The 20,602-nt window shown below is 41.0% G+C and overlaps 1 protein-coding gene across 4 annotated transcripts in view; it reads right to left on the bottom strand.

Moving 5' to 3' along the window:
• The window catches only part of PTPRB (protein tyrosine phosphatase receptor type B), a 126,019-nt gene that overhangs the window by 84,871 nt on the left and 20,546 nt on the right, over window positions 1-20,602 (bottom strand). For 3 of the 4 annotated variants that reach the window (XM_055396780.2, XM_055396781.2, XM_055396782.2), the window contains exon 4: window positions 6,760-7,033. In XM_055396780.2, the coding sequence (XP_055252755.2) occupies window positions 6,760-7,033 (274 nt within the window). Of the gene's footprint in view, window positions 1-6,759; window positions 7,034-7,432; window positions 7,635-20,602 lie in introns of those variants that run through there. The other variant, XM_055396783.2, reaches the window with a different exon arrangement.

Here is a 20,602-nt window from a genome sequence, read left to right as displayed (position 1 = left end):
TCTTTGATATTAACAGTGGAGGTTTTCTTGGGAATTCCCTGATGGTCCAATGGTTAAGAGTCAGTATTCTTATTGCTGGGGCCCCGAGTTTGATCCCTGGTCGGGGAACTAAGATCCCGCATGCCACGCAGTGTGGCCAAAAAGCAAAAGCAATTGAGATTTTCTCAATATTATATAAATGCAGTATAAAGGGAAGTCTTTTGGCCTCCTCTTCCAAACAGATTGCTGTCCCGAAGTCTCTCTTATGTAGAAATTCATGCGCTGTTGCTTGATGTGTGCTTCTGAACCTGGACATCTCAGTACCAAGGAATTAATGTTAGGTACGATATTGATACTGTGGCTATGTTAAAAATAATGCTTATCATTCAGAAATGCATACTGAAATATTTATAAATGAAATTAAGCAATGACTTGGGCTGTATTGATATGATACATGGTTAGGGAGTGAGTGGGGATATAGATGGAACAAGACTGTCTGTCAGTTGGTAACTGTTGACAGTAGGTGATATGAAAGTACATGGTCATTCATAATACTATTCTGCTTACTTTTTATGTATTTGGGTTCTTCTGTCTAGAAGCAAGAAGAACAAAATCAAAACCCCCAATCCCTGGAAATCTGTATGTGTATCTACCATGTTAATTTCAGTTGCATAGATTCATCTTTGTTTATATACATTCCTACATATAGAATGGCCTTGACTTCTCCTACAATGTTAGAAAGTAGTCAGCATTATCTTCTATCCCCCAGGGGGATTCCAGGGAATTGGTGTCTGGGAATGGAAGACATAATAAATTTTCTTCCATTTTGTCTGGGCAAATTAGATTTTACTTTTTGGTAATGTGCAGAATGCCATGCCCACCTACAGAAGTCAGACTAATGGCAGAAGCTTCCAAACACACAAAAAGTCACATTCAGAGAACTAGGTTGGTCCATTTCATATATGGAACTCAACTTGACCCTAAAATTCCTGAAATAAATACATTGGCAAATGGCTGATTCCTAAATACTGAAGCCGATCACCAAAAGTACAACAGAATCAAAATCAATATTATTTCATCACACTACCACACTTTTAATCATTATTCTACTCTTGAGTAGGCTAAGTATCTATAGATTTAAAGTATTTTGTAATATATTTTCTTCTCTTTAAAAGTTGAGTTGAAAAGTAACAACAAACTATCACCGGTAATTTGAAAGAACAAAAGCCAACTTAAAAATTATATCCATTCTACAGAGTAATAGAAAGAATAGGAGTAGGAGTTGGGGCCAGTCAGTCAGGGTTCAAGGTCTATGTTTGTTAACAGTATGGATTTGTGATTAGTTAATTCTTATGAATATCAGTCTCATCTCCAACCTGAAAGTAATAACAGGAAACATTTCACACTTAGTATGTGACAAAAACGGTTGTAGAATTTATGTCTGAATCAAAACCTCAACACAACCCTATAAAGTGAGCATTATTTTTATACTGTCCCCATTTTAGAGATTAGAAAAGGTTAATAATTTGCCTAAGGCAACTTGGTTAGTAAGTAATGGAGGCAGCTGCTTTCAGAACGCATCTCTTAATCACTATGTAACCGGTGCCTCATGACACTCCCTCCATAGGAATGCCATGTGGATATAATTAAACAACATGTGGTCAGTTAAATATATATATTTTATACTTATGAAACAAGGTAGATGAAAGTATTTTAAATACTACAGGAGTACAAGACAAAGGTGAAGGTGAAGGTGAAGTCGCTCAGTCGTGTCCGACTCTTTGCGACCCCACGGACTGTAGCCTACCAGGCTTTTCCATCCATGGGATTTTCCAGGCAAGAGTACTGGAGTGGGTTGCCAACAGGACAAATATTAGAGTATTATTTTCTTTCTGGGAAAGACAATAAATATTTCTAAGCATTATAGAATGAAACAGGCATAAAAAGAAATGGTTACCAAAATCTTAATGCCAATGAATAATAGAAAATCTACATCATTATCTCTTGAACTTCAGTATGCAATGATTCACTTTGATATTTGTTTAAAATCAGGTCCCCTAGGCTCTACTTTTAAATTCATTACATATGAGGTAGAAGCCAACAATATGCTTTTATAACAAACCCTGCAACAGATTTTGATGCCAAACGTTACAGACAGGTGCTGAGAAATAATGACTTGTGTTTAAAGCCAAATGAGTGTTATGAACCGAATTGCATCTCTCTTGGTGATGGACAGGGAGGCCTGGCGTGCTGTGATTCATGGGGTCGCAAAGAGTCGGACACGACTGAGCGACTGAACTGAACTGAAAATTCATATGTTAAAGCCCTAACTACCAATACTTCATAATGTGACTGTATTTGAAGATAAGATCTCTAATGGGGTAATTGAGTTAAAATGAGATCTTTAAGGTGCTTCCTACTCTAATATGACTGGTGTCCTTATAAGAAGAGGAGATTAGATAACAGACAACACAGATGAAGGACCAAGTAAGGACATAGTGATCATCTGCAGGTGGTCATCTGCAAGACAGTCAGAGGAGCCTTAGAAGAAACCTGCTGACAACTTGATCTGGGACTTCTAGGCTCTAGAACCATGAGAAAATAAATTTGTTGTTAAAGCCACCCAGTCTGTGGTATTTTTTTATGGAAGCCCTGGTAAACTAATACAACATGTTGAGGTGGAAATAATAACTGACATAGTAATTTGGTAATTAAAGCTTTTTAAAAAGTTAAAAACACAGGAGCTAATTTTAAAGAGCTAATTTTCTTGCCTTTTTGTTCTAGGCTGATTAGCAGGGCTTCCCAGGTGGCGTTAGTGGTAAAGAATCCACCTGCCAATGCAAGAGATATAAGAGACCCAGGTTCAATCCCTGGGTTGGGAAGATCCCCTGGAGGAGGGCATGGAAACCCACTCCAGTATTCTTGCCAGGAGAATCCCACGGACAGAGGAGCCTGGTAGGGTACAGTCCATAGGGTCACAAAGAGTTGGACAGGACTAAAGCGCACTAGGCTGATTGATAAGAACCTGACAGTGACTAACAAGAAAGTATGACACAAAGATATTCTTCCTATAGGGAAAGTTCCCTACCACCAGATTATTTCCCTGGGCTCCATAACTTACTCATAACCCAAGGAAAATAGACCATATTTTTACATACATTCAGCTTCTCTGGTGGCTCAGACGGTAAAGCCTCTGCCTGCAATGTGGGAGACCTGGGTTCAAACCCTGGGTTGGGAAGATCCCCTGGAGAAGGAAATGGCAACCCACTCCACTGCCCTTGCCTGGAAAATTCCATGGACAGAGGAGCCTAGTAGGCTACAGTCCATGGGATCACAAAGGGTCAGCTGCAACTGAGCAACTTCACTTTCACTTTCTTTACATACATTCTCCCCCTAAAGTATTAATTTCATTTATTAATATTTGTCTATCATCTATTTATTCATTCATAGGTCCACCCATTCATCTCTCCATTCATCAATCCATCTTTCCATCCAATTAATCAATATTTACCGAACACCTACCACGGGCTAGATGCCATTTTAGGTCCTGAAGAACTACTACTTATTCATGGAAAGATAAAAATTCCCCCAAATTTCTGAATGAAAACTCTACAGTTTCATGTAAGCAAACACAAATGTCCTTAGGATACTTTAAGGTAAGGAAATAAATAATCCCCGGTCCAGGGGATTCAGGGGAACTGGTATCTGAAAGGAGAAAAGCCACAATTCAGCTTTAGAGAGGTCCAGGCAGAATGATCAAGTTTTGCCAAATCTTTCAATATATCTGGTATTTATATGAATTTTCAGTTCAATGCTGGTGAAATAATCTGAATTTTTCACTAACATTACATGAAGCAAACAAAATCTATTGAAATAAATTATGCAGATAACAAATATTGAAAACCTCCACACTTTTGTGAACACTGGGTCCTCAGAGTCTAGATCAGAGGCTGTGCACTGGTGACCCCCGGGGGTGTCGAGGTGCCTAAATAATAGATTGTGTTTGGCTCATGTAATGTTTCGACACCCCAGGGGCTACCAGTTTGCAGCCTCTGATCTATATTCCGAGGACAGAGTTTTAACAGAAGTGTTGAGGTTTTCAAATTTATAATGTTTCTAATAAATTTACAACTAGATAATTTGGCTTTCAAATTATTACAGTTCTTGCATTGATAGTTTATGACCAAATGCATCCAAGAGAAGCAGAGCAGGGTCTTCAATGGGAAGAAGTGGTAAAGCTCTGTCACCACCCTTATCCTGAACTTCTCTCACCTCTATAGAAGACTACAAGGACAGAGACCATGTTTTGTCATCTTTATTAATCACTACCTGGCCTAATTCCCTATAGTATCCATGCCTGATAAATGTTCGTTGAACTGAATTTGAATCCACGCAGGTTTTCCAATTCTGATTTTAAATTTGGAGTGAAAACTGACTGTTGCTGAAATAGTTCCTATTTAGTTAAATTTTATTTTAAGGTCATGTCTACATTACTAAAATAACTATTTTTAGATAATTTACCAGGAAAAATAACCAGACAAATCCCACTTGGAATGACACAAAGATAATCTAAGCAACTGCTATATCTCCAGCCATATCATGCCTTGCTCTCACTCTATTTTACTCTATAATGATAAGATAGGCATAATGGAATAAGAAAAGGACAACATATCTGAATGACTTTTTTGGTCTGAAGTTATATCTCAGACTCAATATTATGCAACTAGTTGATCCTGCTTTTATAACAATAAAATATGATTTGTGGCATTCATCTCTGTAGCTTACCAATTAATACTAGAGGGATTACCAGTACTTTCTCTGAACTTAGAATAAAAACTCACATACTTCCTTAAAATATAGGAAGCACAAAAAGTGCTGACAAAAAATAACAAACAAAAATATTCTCTCTGAAACATTAAAAAAATACTTAGTTAAGTAAATTATTTTTAAATATAGAGAATTGTAAGTAAGGTTATACCATCATACAAATAACTATGAAAAACTTATCATTATACAAACATCACCGTTGATCAAATTTCATTCTTCACATTTGGCACAGAGCTCATAAAATTTGTGGCGAAAAGTCTATTTGTAGTACTGTAAAAGGTGAATCCTTAAGGAAAATGATGAGACACTGAATGCTAACAATTGTGAATGCTGATTGTCTTTTTTTAATTCAACATAGTCAATAAAATGCAAATATTTCTTACATGTCACAAATGTCTCTGGACTTAAAACACACGCACTAATTAACTCTAAACATATTCTAACTAGTAACACCACAGTGAGTTCATTTTTATCAATTTTGTTTTTCCAAAAAAGTAAAACCTCTGGGTTAAATCAATGTATTCTTGCTTAATGTCTTCATCTTTTCTCCCTTAAGTTTCTGAAGGCTCACCTATTTCTAAAAATCATTCTGTTCCATTCAATACAGACACCTTATCAAATGTAAACAACACATCTAGAAGTTCTGTCATAAATTTCACAGTGTTAGCAATCTAAGTGTTCATGGAACTACCTTCATATACCGAGAAATTAAGAACTTTATAACTAAAAAACCCAGCCACTAAAACTTCTGTAAAATGTTCTTATTTGGACTCTCTTTGATTCTATATAAAAACACAACCGTGTTCTAAACAAGTGGCGTCTCTTTTCAAGTTCCTGCAAATCTCAGAAATTATCTTTCATCTGAAGTAACTGGGCATTCTTAATAAGAGAATAATTAATTGGCTTATCATACGAATCTGTTTACATTTCCTGACTCTGTTGTAATAGCCCTGATAATTCACCATTCTCACACCTCTCAAAGAACTATAGCTAAAGAAGTGATCTTTGTTCAGGCTGAAAGTGAAAGACAAGTGAGGACCACACATTTCTAAATTTAACTTCTGGAATTTTTCAGTTAAATTTGACTTTCTGGATGAAAGTCAGGCTTCCCTATGGCAACAAATAAAGATAATGTTAAAAGGAAGACTAATAAGGTCATAAAACATGGAAGTCATTAGTGGATTTACAGCATATCTGAGGGTGACTCTGGGGATTAATGAGGTAACATGCACAACAGCCCCCGCCTAAGTAAGCTCTTGGTTGGAACCTGGACCTCAAGGACCAAGTCTAACACTCTCATTTTACAGATTAGAAAACTGAGGCAGGAAAGACACTCTTACACATGCATGGAAGGCTTTACCAAAAGCGAACAGAAAATGATTGACTTAAGTTGCAGAGTAACCAAAAGATGTTCTTTGATATTATATCGTTTTAGTTACTCAAGTGATAAAAATTATTTTTCATATCTTCATTTCAAGGGACTTTTTCTAGTTTCCCCCTAAGAATGATTCTATCCCTGATGATTTTATGTCCTGGTTCCAAAAATAAAACTAAGTTGAGGAAAGTCATATCCCTAATCATTGCACTTCCGTTATTTATTCTAAAAACATTGACTTAAAATTATTCCAGGGCTTGATACTTCAACGTGTTGGAAGCTCAAACCCCATCACTTTAACAAACTCCCTCCACAGCCCACTTATTCTCTCGGCTGCTCTCCCTGTTTAAGTGGCTAGTCCACTGTTTTCAGCACTAGGGACATCTCTGAAAGTCAGCCAAGCTGTTTCTTGCCAGATCTGAGGTGACTAGAAATCTTTGTCAATAGTTATCTTAAAGATGTTTTTACCTTTGTTATCATTATTTTGTATGCCTGGAACTCAAAGGAAGCATTGGCTTGAAAAGGCAGGTCTCAGCCAGGAGTGGCCTGAACTTCCAGCTGCACCTGTCACTTTTTACCTGTTTGCAAGACCATAGTTTTCTTTTCTCCATCCAGAGACATAATAGTGAAATTATAGGTGGTTCCTGCTTGTAAATCCTTGGAGTTACATCCATAGGTGGTGTTGTCTATCCGCACAGGATGGCACCACGCGACCCCCGACGTGTCACTGCTGTAGGTGAGGGTAAAGTTACAGGGGAACGCCAAAGTTCTCCACTGGAGAGACACGGACCGGCTGGAGACCCTGGACTCTGTCAAGGTGAAGTTGCATCTCACTGGCTCCCCCAGTCCAGTCTGCAAAGGAACCAGAACAATAGCTGAAGCCCACCATCTATCCCTGCCCAGGGATGAGTCCGTAGCAAGCTCCCCAAGCTGCCTCCACTCACCCCTGGCCCCAGCCTCAGCCCATGCATCCTTTTGCCCTCCAGTCAAGAGAAAAGAAGTGGGTGGCCACTTTCGCCCTAACTGCTTTTTCTCCCGAGCAGCTGGAGAGAGAAGGTGGCTTTTTGCCTTCTGTGGCACGAGCTGTCAGTCTGGCTGGGGACTCAGGATCACCGTTCCCCAAGGAAAGGAAGAAATTCTGCCACCTCCCTCTCCAGAACGCAACCCAGGAGACCAGAGAGCGGAGTGAGAATCTGGTCCTCGGCCGCGAGGGGCGCGTCCGCCCGCGGGGACCTCTTTTCGGCCCCTCACCTGCAGCAGGCTCAGCGCGGTCCACAGGGCCAGCCCGGCTCCATGGCTCCGCATGGCGCTCGGCGGTTCCCCCACACTCTACTGCGGGGCTGGGACGCGCCGCGCGGCCCGACGGCCGGCGGAGCCGGGACCACTTGTTGCGCGCGCTCAGCGCGCCCCGCGGGCGCAGGGCGCGGGCCTCCGGGCTGGGGCCGCGCGGGGGCCGCCGCTGCCGCTGCCGCTGCTGCCGCCCCGGGCGCGCTGCGGACGCGAGAGGCGGCTGGGGCCGGCAGCTCGCCGCCCTTCCCACGCTGCCATTCTGACCCGCGCTGCCTCGCCCCGAGCCCCGGCCGCGGACTTCCGCAATCAAAAGGCAATTTCCTCGTCTCCCGGCAAAGGAACAATGCGCCGGCGAGGGAGGGAGCCCCGCCGAGCAAAGGCTTGAGGCTGCCAAGGGGGCACGAGGTGGGCCGAGCCGCCCCCGCCGCCCCGCGCCGCCGCCTCCCCCTCCGGGGGTCCCGGCCGCGTCCGCGGAGGTCTGCCTCCTTCTCCGCCCGACTTTCCCTTTTTCCCCACGCTGTGGTCCTCAACCCCACCGCCTTCACCACAATCTGGACTCGCCCCTCTCACTTTCCAGCTCCCCACCCCGCCCGCTTCCTCCCCTACACCCTGCGCCCCCCCCTGTCTTCCTTCCTATCTTCCTCATCTGCTTTCTCCAGGGTCTCTTTTCCCAGGATTAAACTTGACCACAACAGATTTCCTAGTTCGCCTCACTCTTTCCTAAAGCCTTTTATTAGAGTGCTATTGCCTTTCTCACCTCAACGCATTCATTCGTCTCAACGCGCGTCCCCCTGACACCACCAAAAGAAAGACCCTAGAATGGTGGTGTCCATTGGTCCATTGTCAACTTGGCCTTCATTTTTCCCTGCCATTCACTTTCCCTTTTCTCTTGTGTAGAGGTCTGTGCCCTCCCCAAATGTTATGCAAATAGTGCTACCCAAGAACATATATAACCACCACCATTTGTTCAGCCCACAAGCAAAGCAGTTTCGTTACTGACGGTTCAGTAGTTAAAGTCGTTTTCATCTATCATTGAATATAAGAAAGCAATATGAACTCTGGTTTGAGGGAAATACCTTTAATGGCCCAGCTCCCCATATATTACAAAAAAGCAAAATTCACTTAGTTTCAAGCACTAACTTTGTGCTAACTTTTAGCAGTTGCCTCAGTACCTCAGTGATCATGTATCTGAAACTTTTAAAAGTTCCGAATAAAGGAAGAGCAAATGGCAGTCCACTCCAGTATTCTTGCCTGGGAAATCCCATGGACAGAGGAGCCTAGGGATTTACAGTACATGGGGTCCCAAAGAGTCGGACAGGACTGAGGGACTAAATACAGGTGATAGTAGCAAAGTATTGCAACAAGCTTCTAATGTTTGGTTACTGTTCTTTGGGTGCCATCTCTGACTATTGCTGAGAGGAGATTTTCAAAACAGAATGGTAGAGCGACATTAATGGGAAAGATGACATTCTTTTCTTTTTCAAACAGATTATACATAAAGGTATATTATTGACTACTATATAAAATGTATCTACTTTGAGGAAAAAAAGGAAAAAAGTGAAAATTATTTCAGTTCTTTCAGAAATCATGTTTTGTTTTGTTTAATTAATGAAAAAATGATGTTTCTACTCCTTGGAAGATTCTATGGGTTGTTACTCTGCTGCTGCTGCTGCTAAATCACTTCAGTCGTGTCCAACTCTGTGTGACCCCATAGATAGAGGCCCACCAGGCTCCTCTGTCCCCGGATTCTCCAGGCAAGAACACTGGAGTGGGTTGCCATTTCCTTCTCCAATGCATGAAAGTGAAAAGTGAAAGTGAAGTCGTTCGGTCATCTGGACTCTTCGAGACGCCATGTACTGTAGCCTACCAGGCTCCTCCATCCATGGGATTTTCCAGGCAAGAGCACTGGAGTGGGTTGCCATTTCCTTCTCCAGCAGCTAGACTAGAGATCTCAAATCTCCTTTTCAAGTCACAAACACTCAAAGGTCAAACCTAAAATATGTATGCACTTTTGGGAAAAGGGAATCTTTCTTATTTATTTGCTCAGGTCACTGGTCTTAATAAAGAACCTTTACCCTCCATATTTTGCCCCTCAAATTCAATGGCTATTCACAGCCTAGCATGCCTTTCAGCATCATCAGGGACACTCCTCTTCTCTCTGCATTAGATGCTGTAAACCTACAAGCTGCCTTTGGCCTTTACAGGAGTCTTTTTCATCTTTATTCCTTTTTAACATCACCATTTCCCTTGCTGGTGTATTCAGAAAGCAATGTGATCTCCTTGTCTGTAAAACTGGAATAATGCCTACTCTAAATACTTCCCGGAGATATTATGAAGAATAAGATTACATATGTTAAAGTGCCTTTGGAAATTTTAATGTGCTGTCCAAGTGCCAGTTAACCTAGTAATAGACTGCATCCAACTCACACACTTCACTCTTTTTTAAGTTCATCCATTGCGGAGGATCCGCTTACCTAACTTCTGCTGCCCATCCTTCTTTGTCTTTTCCAGTGAGGTTTTTGCATTTTTTTCTCATAGATTGGCCCCCCAGTTTGGAATATTTCCACTCCAATTTACTAAATACTCCTCTTTCCTTTGCACAAAACTTTGCTAAATCTTATTTTTTCCAAGTTCTCCAAGCTTTATCAAACATTCTTTTTTTTTTAATATTACATTACCAACTTACTGTACCCTATCAGTTAACTTCAGAATGTATTTTTTGTATGTAATATACTGTGAATATAATGCAATATACTGCCTTATAATAGAGGCAACTATACAAAAAAAAAAAAAGTGAAGAGGACTAGTCAAACAAGACAGTAACAAAATATCCCCACCACAGTCTTCAAATGCTTCTAAATTCTATAATTAATAGTGACCTGCTAATAATAACTCTGGGGATGGGAATTAGGAAAAGGAGGAGCAATTTCTTTAAGTACAATGATTTTATTATTGATCTATCAAAGAGAGACATTGTACACATAAGATGTGTGTCTTTTATCTATTTTGATACCAGTGTGTATGAAGAATTACAGCAATCTATGAAGGAAAGGACTAGGAGTCAGAGATTTTTTTTCCCAAAGATATATAATTGCTATTTTGTTTTGTTTTTTGGAGGATCTTAAGGCTCATGGCAAAGCCCCCAATTAATTAGTGGGTCCTAAATAACCCATAAGAATGAATATATTATGAAACAAGAGAGAAAGTTTAAACTCAGGTTTTCACTGATAACATTTTAAAGGCTGATTTTCCTTTTAGAAACACTTAAATGAATATGGAAAATTAGAGAGATGTATAGTAGATTCAAGGCAGTACGGGACTGGGAAAATCTGCCAGATAACATCTTTTACAAAAGGAGTTTGTTTGAAACTACTGTACAAAGTATAAATAAAATAATTCATTTTATTCTTTGTTCTCGTCTTTGTTTGGAATTCCTCAACTTCTTTTGAACCTATTTATCCTGTTTAATTAGTGAAGGACAGAGCCTGGCATGCTGCAGTCCATAGGGTCACAAAGAATCAGACACGACTTAGCGACTAAACAACAACAAATCCTGTTTAATGCCACTGCATTTGCTTTATAAGTTACTGCATTCCAGAAATTTGGAGTCAGCCTCTGTAACTTTTCAGGGATAACTTCTCTTTGCCACTATGAAATCTTTCCCAGACTGCATGGGAAGGGTGTGGCTGTTTTTTTTATTAGATATGTGTCTAAAATCAAACTGTTGGTTAAACTGCTGCCTTTTAAACAAACAGTCATAACAATTAATGAATAATTTCTGTAAGTGACATTCATTAATTATGAATTCATAGATGATAGCCTGATTCTTTTCACGTTATGAACATACATGCTGAATGATACAACTGATCATCAGGGGTCCCGGGGCAATGTTTTGAGAACTGTTACTTTACATTCAAGTTTGAGCAGGGTGCAGAGAAGCTTGAGGGGATGCAGGGAGAGTGGATTGGTAAATCTGATTGGTTAATTCAAACTTCTCACTCATGACCTAAAAGCTCTTTCGTGACCTGGCCTCTGCTCACCCCATGCCTCTCTCTTGCTTGCCTCCTGTGCTCCAGCACCTTGCGTCTAATAATCCCTTTACTCATTCATTTAGCAAACACTGACTGAGCACCTACTGTGTGCCAGGCCTTGTTTTAAGTTGTGGAGACACCCTAAGGAGCTGACTCTTTTCTGCCGCAGGGCCTTTGTGCTTGCAGTTTTCTCTTGGATCACTCCTGCCCACAGGCTCTGCTTAGCTATCTTCTCAGTCTTTAGATCTTATTCTAAACACATCCCTGTGGGGCCAGACCCTTTCTGACCTCCTGGGGTTAAGTGTGCCATTATCAATCTTCATCTCAGCAACCCATTTATTTAATTATGCACATTAATGACACTTGGCAATAATCTAATTATTTATACGTTTGTATAGTATCTGTCTTCCCTGGCCATGCAGAGAATTCCTTGTGGGCAGAGTCTCTGTCTATCTTGCTCCTCTGCACAAACTTGGCAGTATGGTGGAGTTTCAACAAGTATTTTTTGAATGGATAGATGAATGAACGAGTGAGTGAGTCTTTGTAGCTGGTCAGTAAATACTGTCATCTGAGTAAATGCTTTAAACAAGCCCTTCTAGACATGTTCCTCAAAGATCACCTTGAAAGGGAGGGAGGGTGAGAGAAGAGAGAAGAGAAGATTGCTTTTGAAGAGAAAGAGGTGGGAAAAGGTGAATGGAGGGAAGATGAAGGGAGAAAAAGAAGAAAGGTGAGGGAAGGAGTGATCTTTAGGACAGTGGTTCTCAAAGGCTAGAATCAGCATCATCTGAGAACTTGATAGAAATATAAAATCTTACGGCCCTACCACAACCTGAAGAATTTGAAATGTTCTGGTGGAGCTCGGTAATGTGTGTGTGGTGTTTAACAAGCTTTCCTGCTTTAGTTGGTGAGAAAGAGCTATCCAAATTCCAATAAAAAGTCTTAGATTGTCAGTCCCGAACCCTGAATCGTGAACCAGATCCTTTTATATTAAAGAAAGTTAATGATACTTCATTCTTTTAAATTACACTGAGCTCTCTGGTTACAAGAAATATATTGGTGATTTAAAAGGTCTTGAACAGTTTTAGAAGGTGTCAGTAAAGTGGTGACATAATACATAATATAGTATATATTTTATATAGTATATTTACAATATGTATTGTATGCACATTTTGATATTTAACACTTCTCCATAAAGTACAGATGCTGAAGGGAAAATGATCAACATGCAGCAAACAACAAATGACAGGCCAATTCTGATGCCTTTTTAATGCAGCTCTCATGTCTGTTTCCTCAGAGACTTTTAAAAAGAAGAAAGCCTGGACTGGTGATTCGTTTCACATATGATAATATACATGTTTCAATGACATTCTCCCAAATCATCCCACCCTCGCCACCAGTCCAGGTTCGATGCATGATACAGGATGATCGGGGCTGGTGCACGGGGATGACCCAGAGAGAGGATAAGGGGAGGAGGGAGGTGGGAGGGGGGATTCAGGAAGGGGAACTCATGTACACCCAGGGCGGATTCATGTCAATGTATGGCAAAACCAACCAATATAATATTGTAAAATAATTAGCCTCCAAAAAAAATAGACAAAAATATTAAAAAAATAGATGGCAAATCCTTTTCTCTGTTTAAATATGAACTGGTTCTATAAGTAAATGACAGCAGAAGTGAATACAATTTTAACCTGCCACAGGTATCATGCATTTAAAAAGGGATTTATTAAAATTTAAGGTAAGATAATTTTGATAAGCAGTTTTCTAAAAAGGACCGTGACTTTTGTGTTTAGAGATACTATTTTGGGATACTTACATTTCAAGGAAGCTTTCTAGCTTCCTAGATCGTAACCTTACTAGGTCATAGGTCTCCAGGAAAATGGAAACAAATACAAACATTTGGAGGTGGTTTAATGAGGGGGTGGACTAAATGAGAAGGTACGTGTTATATGAATCGCACTTCCCTGGCTAAAGGGCACAAGTGTTAGACAGTGTGAGGAGTAATAATAGTATATGAAAGCAATAAATCACGGATGCTGAGCACCCAGCAATGCTAGAGAATGACAAAGTCCATGAATGAGAACGTCTTTCTGAGCACATCCAAATAATAATAAACTACCCTCTCTGTCAATCCCATACCCAAGATGAATTCTTCAGTAGATCGGCACAAAAGACATTCACTGTCTGCTCTGACTGTTGGCTGTGCCAAGAATTTTTTTAAATCCTGGAAGGGAGGGGTGGGAGTGCCGGATGTGTCTCTATCTGCAGCCCCACCATCTCTCCCAGACACATCTCTAAGGTTTCCTGGTATTTTTTTTTTCTACATAAATTTCTCACCCTCTTCCCTTCCCCCACTATTTAATTTTAATCTAGAGGAAATGGGCTTTGCATAGCTTTTGTCAGAGCTTTATAACTGTACACAGATGTGACTGTACACGAATCACTTTTCCAATCTCAAGCGATTCTGTTTCATCTTCATTCCCACGTTTCACGTGCTGTCACCCCACCCGCGGAAATGAATTGGCTCACATATGCACCAATCCAAGAGGTTAATGTGGCCAGTGGGGATGTCTATATGGGCGTGACTGCTATACATTCCGCTGTCAGGAGCTAGGTCATGATTCTCACGACTATCCAAGCCCTAGGATAGTAAATAAACAAAACATGGCTAACACTGGCTTTAAGGAAAGGAGAACAAAAACAAAACTCACACATCTCACCTCCCTTAGAAAGGGATGATTGGAGGGTAAAGATTCTTTTTTTCTGTGTATCATATTAGACTGTTGACTAAGATCAAGTGTAGTATGGGGGCTTCCCAGGTGGCACAGTGGTAAAAAATCTGCCTGCCAATACAGGAGATGCGAGAGATGCAGGTTAGACCCCTGGGTTGGGAAGATCCCCTGGAGTAGGAAATGGCAACTTGCTCAGATATTCTTGCCTGAAAAACTACACGGACAGAGAAGCCTGGTGGGCTGCAGTCCTTGGGGTTGCAAAGAGATGCACACAACTGAGCGACTGAACACACATCATGTCAGAACATTATTTTCAAGAATTCTCTGGAGGTTGTAAACAGAGGACTTTATTTGGTCAGCACATATTCCTTTTCTGGCTTTTATAGTGTGATCTTAATATTGTTTTTTAAAAATGGAATAAGCAGATAATTTTGAGAAAAATAGATTTTTCATGGTAAAATGTCTGAATTTTTACTTTTCATTAAAAAAATAAAAAAATCGAGGCTTGCTGGGCCCCCATCCTGCCCACCTCTTCCATATAGTTTTCCCATTCCACCCTCTCTATTGGATGAGGCAGACACAGGGCATCTCAGAGTCCTCTGAATGTTGGAGCTGACAGTGACCAGGGTGAAAAATCAAAGTGGTCTTACCATGCTTTTAAAAATACAATGATAAAACTCTTGAAGGAAGAAGTCTTAGCTCTTTGTTATCTCCCCATACCCATGTTGTAGAGACTCAATGACTGTTTATCTATCTAACACAGTAAATATTCACAACTCACCACTCAACAAGGACACAGCTAAGTATTGGGGAATCTTAAAAATTGTATTGTTCAGTTGTTTCAATGCAGATGTGGAACCCTCAGTTCAGTTTGGTTCAGTTGCTCAGGTGTGTCCGACTCTTTGTGACCCCATGGACTGCATCACGCCAGGCCTCCCTGTCTATGATCAACTTCCAGAGTTTACTCAAACTCATGTCCGTTGAGTTGGTGATGCCATCCAAACATCTCATCCTCTGTCGTCCCCTTCTCCTCTCACCTTCAATCTTTCCCAGCATCAGGGCCTTTTAAAATGAGTCAGTTCTTCGTATCAGGTGGTCAAAGTATTGGAGTTTCAGCTTCAGCATCAATCCTTCCAATGAAAATTCAGGAATGATTTCCTTAGGATGGACTGGTTGGATCTCCTTGCAGTCCAAAGGACTCTCAAGAGTCTTTTCCGACACCACAGTTCAAAGCATTAATTCTTTAATTAAAAAAAGCTCAGCTTTCTTTATAGTCCAACTCTCACATCCATACATGACTACTGGAAATACCATAGCCTTGACTAAATGGACCTTTGTTGACAAAGTAATGTCTCTGCTTTTTAATATGCTGTCTAGGTTGGTCATAATTTTTCTTCCAAGGAGCAAGCATCTTTGATTTCCTGGATGCCAGTCACCATCTGCAGTGATTTTGGAGCCCCCCAAAACAAAGTCTGTCACTATTTCCATTGTTTCCCCGCCTATTTGCCATGAAGTGATGGGACTGGATGCCATGATCTTCATTTTTTGAATGTTGAGTTTTAAGCCAGCCTTTTCACTTTCCTCTTTCACCGTCATCAAGAGGCTGTTTAGTTCGTCTTCACTTTCTGCCATAAGGGTGGTGTCATCTGCATGTCTGAGGTTATTGATATTTCTCCCGGCAATCTTGGTTCCAGCTTGTGCTTCTTACAGCCCAGCGTTCCTCATGATGTATTCTGCATATAAGTTAAATAAGCAGGGTGACAGTATACAGCCTTGACATACTCCTTTCCCGATTTGGAACCAGTTTGTTGTTCCATGTCCGGTTCTAACTGTTGCTTCCTGTCCTGCATACAGGTTTCTCAAGAGGTAGGTCAGGTGATCTGGTATTCCCATCTTTTTCAGAATTTTCCACAGTTTATTGTGATCCACACAAAGGCTTTGGCATAGTCAATAAAGCAGAAATAGATGCTTTCCTGGAACTCTCTTGCTTTTTTGATGATCCATTGGATGTTGGCAATTTGATCTCTGGTTCCTCTGCCTTTTCTAAAACCAGCTTGAACATCTGGAAGTTAACGGTTCACGGTGCTGAAGCCTGGCTTGGAGAATTCTGAGCATTACTTTACTAGCATGTGAGATGAGTGTAACTGTGCAGTAGTTTAAAGTAGCTCAACTGAAATTACATCACCTCCACTAGTTTTGTTCATAGTGATGCTTTCTAAGGCCCACTTGACTTCACATTCCAGGATGTCTGGCTCTAGGTGAGTGATCACACCATCGTGATTATCTGGGTCATGAAGATCTTTTTTGTATAGTTCTTCTGTGTATTCTTGCCATCTCTTCTTAATATCTTCTGCTTCTGTTAAGTCCATACTATTTCTGTCCTTTATTGTGCCCATCTTTGCATGAAATGTTCCCTTGGTATCTCTAATTTTCTTGAAGAGATCTCTAGTCTTTCCCATTCTATTGTTTTCCTCTATTTCTTTGCACTGTTCACTGAGGAAGGCTTTCTTATCTCTCCTTGCTGTTCTTTGGAATTCTGCTTTCAAATGGGTATATCTTTCTTTTCTCCTTTGCCTTTTGCTTCTCTTCTTTTCACAGCTGTTTGTAAGGCCTCCTCAGATAACCATTTTGCCCTTTTGTATTTCTTTTTCTTGGGGGTGTTCTTGATCCATGCCTCCTGTACAATGTCATGAACCTCTGTCCATAGTTCTTCAGGCACTCTATCAGATCTAGTCTCTTGAATCTATTTCTCACTTCCACTGTATAATTGTAAGGGATTTGATTTAGGTCATACCTGAATGGTCTAGTAGTTTTCCCTACTTTCTTCAACTGAAGTCTGAATTTGGCAATAAGGAGTTCATGATCTGAACCACAGTCATCTCCCGGTCTTGTTTTTGCTAACTGTATAGAGCTTCTCCATCTTTGGCTGCAAAGAATATAATGAATCTGATTTTGATGTTGACCGTCTGGAGATGTCCCTGTGTAGAGTTTTCTCTTGTGTTGTTGGAAGAGTTACTATGATCAGTGCATTCTCTTGGCAAAACTGTATTAGCCTTTGCCCTGCTTCATTCTGGACTCCAAGGCCAAATTTGCCTGTTACTCCAGGTATTTCTTGACTTCCTACTTTCGCATTCCAGTCTCCTATAATGAAAAGGACATCTTTTTGGGGGGGTGTTAGTTCTAGAAGGTCTTGTAGGTCTTCATAGAACTTTTCAACTTCACCTTCAAGGGGCATAGACTTGGATTACTGTGATATCAATGGTTTACCTTGGAAATGAACAGATATCATTCTGTCGTTTCTGAGATTGCATCCAAGTACTTCATTTCGGACTCTTTTGTTGAGGTTTTGTGGAACCCTCAGCAAGATCGAATTCAAGAGTACCTAGTACCTAAGCCTTCAGATAAACTAGTGCCTAAGCAACCTCTGACTCCATGCATGATCTAATCCTTCTGGAATTATCCAGAGGTCATTGGTTTCAGACCACCAATATCAAAACTCTTAGCAAATCATCTGTTGTGGCGTTCTCTCGTCAACTCTGCTGTCCTGGGCTGGAATTACAGCCTTGTGCACAGAGGCGCAAATGTGAATGTTCACAGATACGGATGAAGGGCAAGCACCTGATAAAGCTGCACGGGCAGTGTGTGCTCAGTGGCCCGGGTCTACTGGAGATCCAGATAAGAAGAGCTCTGATGAGAAAACAGGTACCTCCCGTGTACTTCCCAGACAGACAGTACCCCAGTGGTGACCTCATCTGGATTTAGCAGTGGTAGGATTCTGTTGCCAGCTCACCCAAAGAGTGGGAAGAATGAAAAAAATTTTCCCTTCAGAGACATTCCCTAGAATTCATAGAGTTTCCCCTTTCAGTGACTTTTCACCATATTTCATAACAACTGGTTTTCAAAGCTGTTATCTGTGAGTGGACTATGTGAGTAAAACCAGTATGTAGCTGGGGTAAATTGCAGAGATTTAAAGAACTTAGCAGTCTTTTCCAGAGCATCTTTATCTTCATACTTATCAGCTGGCTCACCCGCCAGTTCTGATCCCTGGATTTACTGTTCTTTCTTGAAAATTCATCATCATTTCTCATGATGTTTGCTATCCTTTCCCCACACCCAACCCTCTCTCCTCCTGGTCCTTGAAGAAGATGGACAAGTCTTCTTAGGTCTAAGCAACTGGTCTACCCCTAACTCAAGAGCATCCCTTGGATTCTGCCCAATACAAGCCCTTAAGCAAATCACTCCTTTTATTTTTTAAACTTTTTTTTTGTTTTGAAATAATTTCAAACTTATGGATAAGTTGTAAGAATTATAAGAGTGAGTGCTCTGACATATCCTTGCTGCTACTGCTGCTAAGTCACTTCAGTCGTGTCCGACTCTGTGTGACCCCATAGACGGAAGCCCACCAGGCTTCCCCGTCCCTGGGATTCTCCAGGCAAGAACACTGGAGTGGGTTGCCATTTCCTTCTCCAATGTGTGAAAGTGAAAAGTGAAAGTGAAGTCACTTAGTCGTGTCCGACCCATAGAGACCCCACGGACTGCAGCCTACCAGGCTCCTCCATCCATGGGATTTTCTAGGCAAGAGTACTGGAGTGGCTTGCCACTGACATATCCTTACTAAGACCCATTTATCTTTTTCTAACATTCTGCCACAATTTCAGAGTAGACTGCATATCTCCTGAATGAATTGTTTAATATCAGTAAAGACATCAAATTTAAGAAATGCAAAATTGATATAAAGCTTTAATTCATAATCCATATTTCAATTTCATCAATTGACTCAAGCATTCTTTTTGGCATTTGTTATTGAGTTTGAGTGAACTCCGGGATTTGGTGATGGACAGGGAGGCCTGGCGTGCTGTGATTCATGGGGTCGCGGAGAGTCGGACACGACTGAGCGACTGAACTGAACTGAACTGAACTGAACTGAATTGCTGTCTTTTTCTCTAAGAAGGATCCCACCCAAGATTCTGTGTTATATTTAGCTGTCAAGTCTCTTAATCTTCCATAATCTGGACCATTTCCTGTTCTTTAAAACCATCCTTATGACATTGACCTTATTGAATGATATAAGTCAGTTATCACTATGGTACGTATTTCCCTCCATTTGCAATTGTTTGATGTTTCGTTATGATTAGATTCAAGTTATAGGTACCTTGTCAACAGAACTGTTCCTCTTCTCTTGGGTTCAGTGTTTTTTCTCTAACAGATTAATTATTCAATTATTTCCTAATGGATCACAAATATAACTGCACATTAGAATCCCTGAGAAGATTTTTACACTCTGATGCTGAGGTCCTATGTTGGTGAATTCTAATTCAATAGGTCTGAGGGAGAATTTGAGAATCTGTATCTTTAGAAAAGCTTCCTAGGTGATTCTGATGTGTGTAAGACCAGGACAGAGAGCCACAGACTTCCTATCTCAGTTTGCACATCCCGGCTTCTTCAGTCTCATTTTCCTTCCTTTGCTACATTCTCTCCCCTCTGCATCAACCCTCACCTGGGCTCCACCTCATCTGCCAAAGGGAGCCCAGGTGCTAGACAGATGCTGGGAGGTTAAAGAGCCCATATCAATGCACATGCTCTGTCTTATGGGTTGCATTTTATGTGCATGTGACTCATATTGTGACAATATATGAACACAGCCTTTTGGTTCACCACATGAAGACTCAGGCAAATCCTCTATAATTAAAAGAAAATGATAGGAAAGAAAAATCCTAGAGATTTTAAAGCCAGAGAGGGTTGAATGAATCGTAAGCCATATTATGCTCCTGGCACATCATAGTCCACGTTAGCGGGCAATCTGAGAGAACTACAGCCCTTTGTCAGAATCAGACTTAAATGATGCCAATTATAAATTAGGGTTGTCAGGGACACATCCCTCCCGCAATATTGTACCCCCTTGCATGAGCTCCCTGTGCTATGAGCAGTCTCAGCATCTGTTTATCTTTTATCCTATTCACTCTAGACAATCTAAGAATCTTCTCTTATCACAAGGAATCATTAGGGGATGGTTTGGAATGTTTCTTTTTACTGTATGCTTGCACTTCTGCTTCTAGGTGTTTGTCTCGGAAAAGGGGAATGTTGTCCCATTTTTAGTTCTGGCCACAGAGCACTGGGGCAGTGGGGAGATGCCCCTGCTTATGATAAAGGAGTTGACCCCAGACTTGCTGGGGGTGGGATTTTTTTTTGCATTTGTCTCCTCAATTATTTGGAGACTCATGTTAGCGGTGATGTCTCTGAGGGCCAAATGAAAGGAAGCACAGAGTCATTAAGCCTGCACCAGCACCACAATGGCTATTCATGAACTGAGGAAATGTGGTCCCTCTCGTAGGCCTGGCCGGGGCAGGATGGTGGTGGAGGGAAGCAGG

The sequence above is a fragment of the Moschus berezovskii genome, chromosome 6 (genome assembly GCF_049115385.1).
Source record: "Moschus berezovskii isolate FMDL1 chromosome 6, NW_MosBer_1.0, whole genome shotgun sequence".
Lineage (NCBI taxonomy): Eukaryota > Metazoa > Chordata > Mammalia > Artiodactyla > Moschidae > Moschus > Moschus berezovskii.
Note: the sequence above shows the minus strand (reverse complement) of the source record. Positions and strands in the feature narration are given on the sequence as shown.